This window comes from Ailuropoda melanoleuca, unplaced genomic scaffold (genome assembly GCF_002007445.2).
Source record: "Ailuropoda melanoleuca isolate Jingjing unplaced genomic scaffold, ASM200744v2 unplaced-scaffold4980, whole genome shotgun sequence".
Lineage (NCBI taxonomy): Eukaryota > Metazoa > Chordata > Mammalia > Carnivora > Ursidae > Ailuropoda > Ailuropoda melanoleuca.
In genome coordinates this window covers 1-1,204 of record NW_023222503.1, presented here as the reverse complement: position 1 = coordinate 1,204, position 1,204 = coordinate 1, and the positions used below count along the sequence as shown (strand labels likewise).

General features: G+C 37.6%; 1 protein-coding gene across 1 annotated transcript; it reads right to left on the bottom strand.

Annotated features, from left to right (window-relative positions):
• Positions 1-497: 497 nt before the first annotated feature.
• LOC117799452 (olfactory receptor 4P4-like) lies at positions 498-1,196 on the bottom strand (the record flags this gene model as incomplete). Its single annotated transcript, XM_034651934.1, has 1 exon — positions 498-1,196. A coding segment is annotated over one exon (699 nt), but the record flags the coding sequence as incomplete, so codon positions are not given.
• Positions 1,197-1,204: the final 8 nt, after the last annotated feature.

Genomic DNA, 1,204 nt, shown 5'->3' with positions numbered 1-1,204 from the left:
AGATATAGATAGATGATAGATAGATAGATAGATGATGATAGATAGATAGATAGATAGATGATAGATATTCTCTCAGAAATTTCAATTAATTCATGCAGTTTTCTATTATAGGGTTTTTGTTTTGTTTTGTACAACTTCTGAACTACCAAAGAATATCTGTCATTGAGTGGTATGGCTTCTAAGTCCAATGTTTAATAAAGTGTGATTAAAATATTTCCTTTAATAATTCATTAATCATTGTAACATTGGCTTACTTTCTTTGGCTTAATTATTTTTCATGAAGGTTCCCCTATCTATACTATCTTTATACCCCACAAAATTAACTTAGTTTGCAATTAATTTTGGTTTGCAAGAATCAGTACTTGCTCAATATTACTTTACACCTTAGTCCTATTGCTTCCATTCACTCCCCTCAGGACAGTGATGGTCCACAAAACCTCACCAGATAGTCCCTGCCTTTTTCATTCACATCTCTCCCTTTTGTTTCTCAGAGTTGCTTATCCCATAAACTTCTTTAAATTAACTGTGTGCTTCTTTGAAAATAGTGAGGGGCACCAAAACTTCCTAATTGCTTTTTTCATCTCTGAATTTCTCAGAGTATAGATTAGGGGATTGAACATTGGAGCCAGGATGGTGTAAAATAGAGCAAATATTTTGTCCTCAGGAAAAGTAGTAGGCGGTCTAAGGTAGATGAAGATTACAGGCCCAAAAAATAAGACAACCACAGTGATATGAGACCAACAGGTGGAGAGGGCTTTGCGTCTTCCCTCGGCTGAGAGATTTCTTAAAGTGAACAATATTATCCCATAAGAAACAAATAAGACAATAAAGGTCACTAAGGAAATCATACCTGAAAATGCAACCACAAGGACACCAGTGATGTAGGTATCAGTACAGGCCACGTTTAGCAAAGGAAAAATATCACAAAAGTAGTGATCAATTACATTAGGACCACAGAAGGGCAAACCAATTGTGGTAGAAAATAGAGGAAAGGCATGGACGGCCCCACCAGCCCCAGCAGCTAAGACTAGGAGATGGCACCTTTTCCTGTCCATGATAACCACATAGTGGAGAGGTTTGCAGATGGCAGCATAACGATCAAAGGCCATGGCAGTAAGAATGAAGATCTCAACGCCTCCAAAGAAGTGCATTGTAAAGACCTGCAACATGCAGTTACTGTAGGAGATGGTTTTTCTTTCCACCA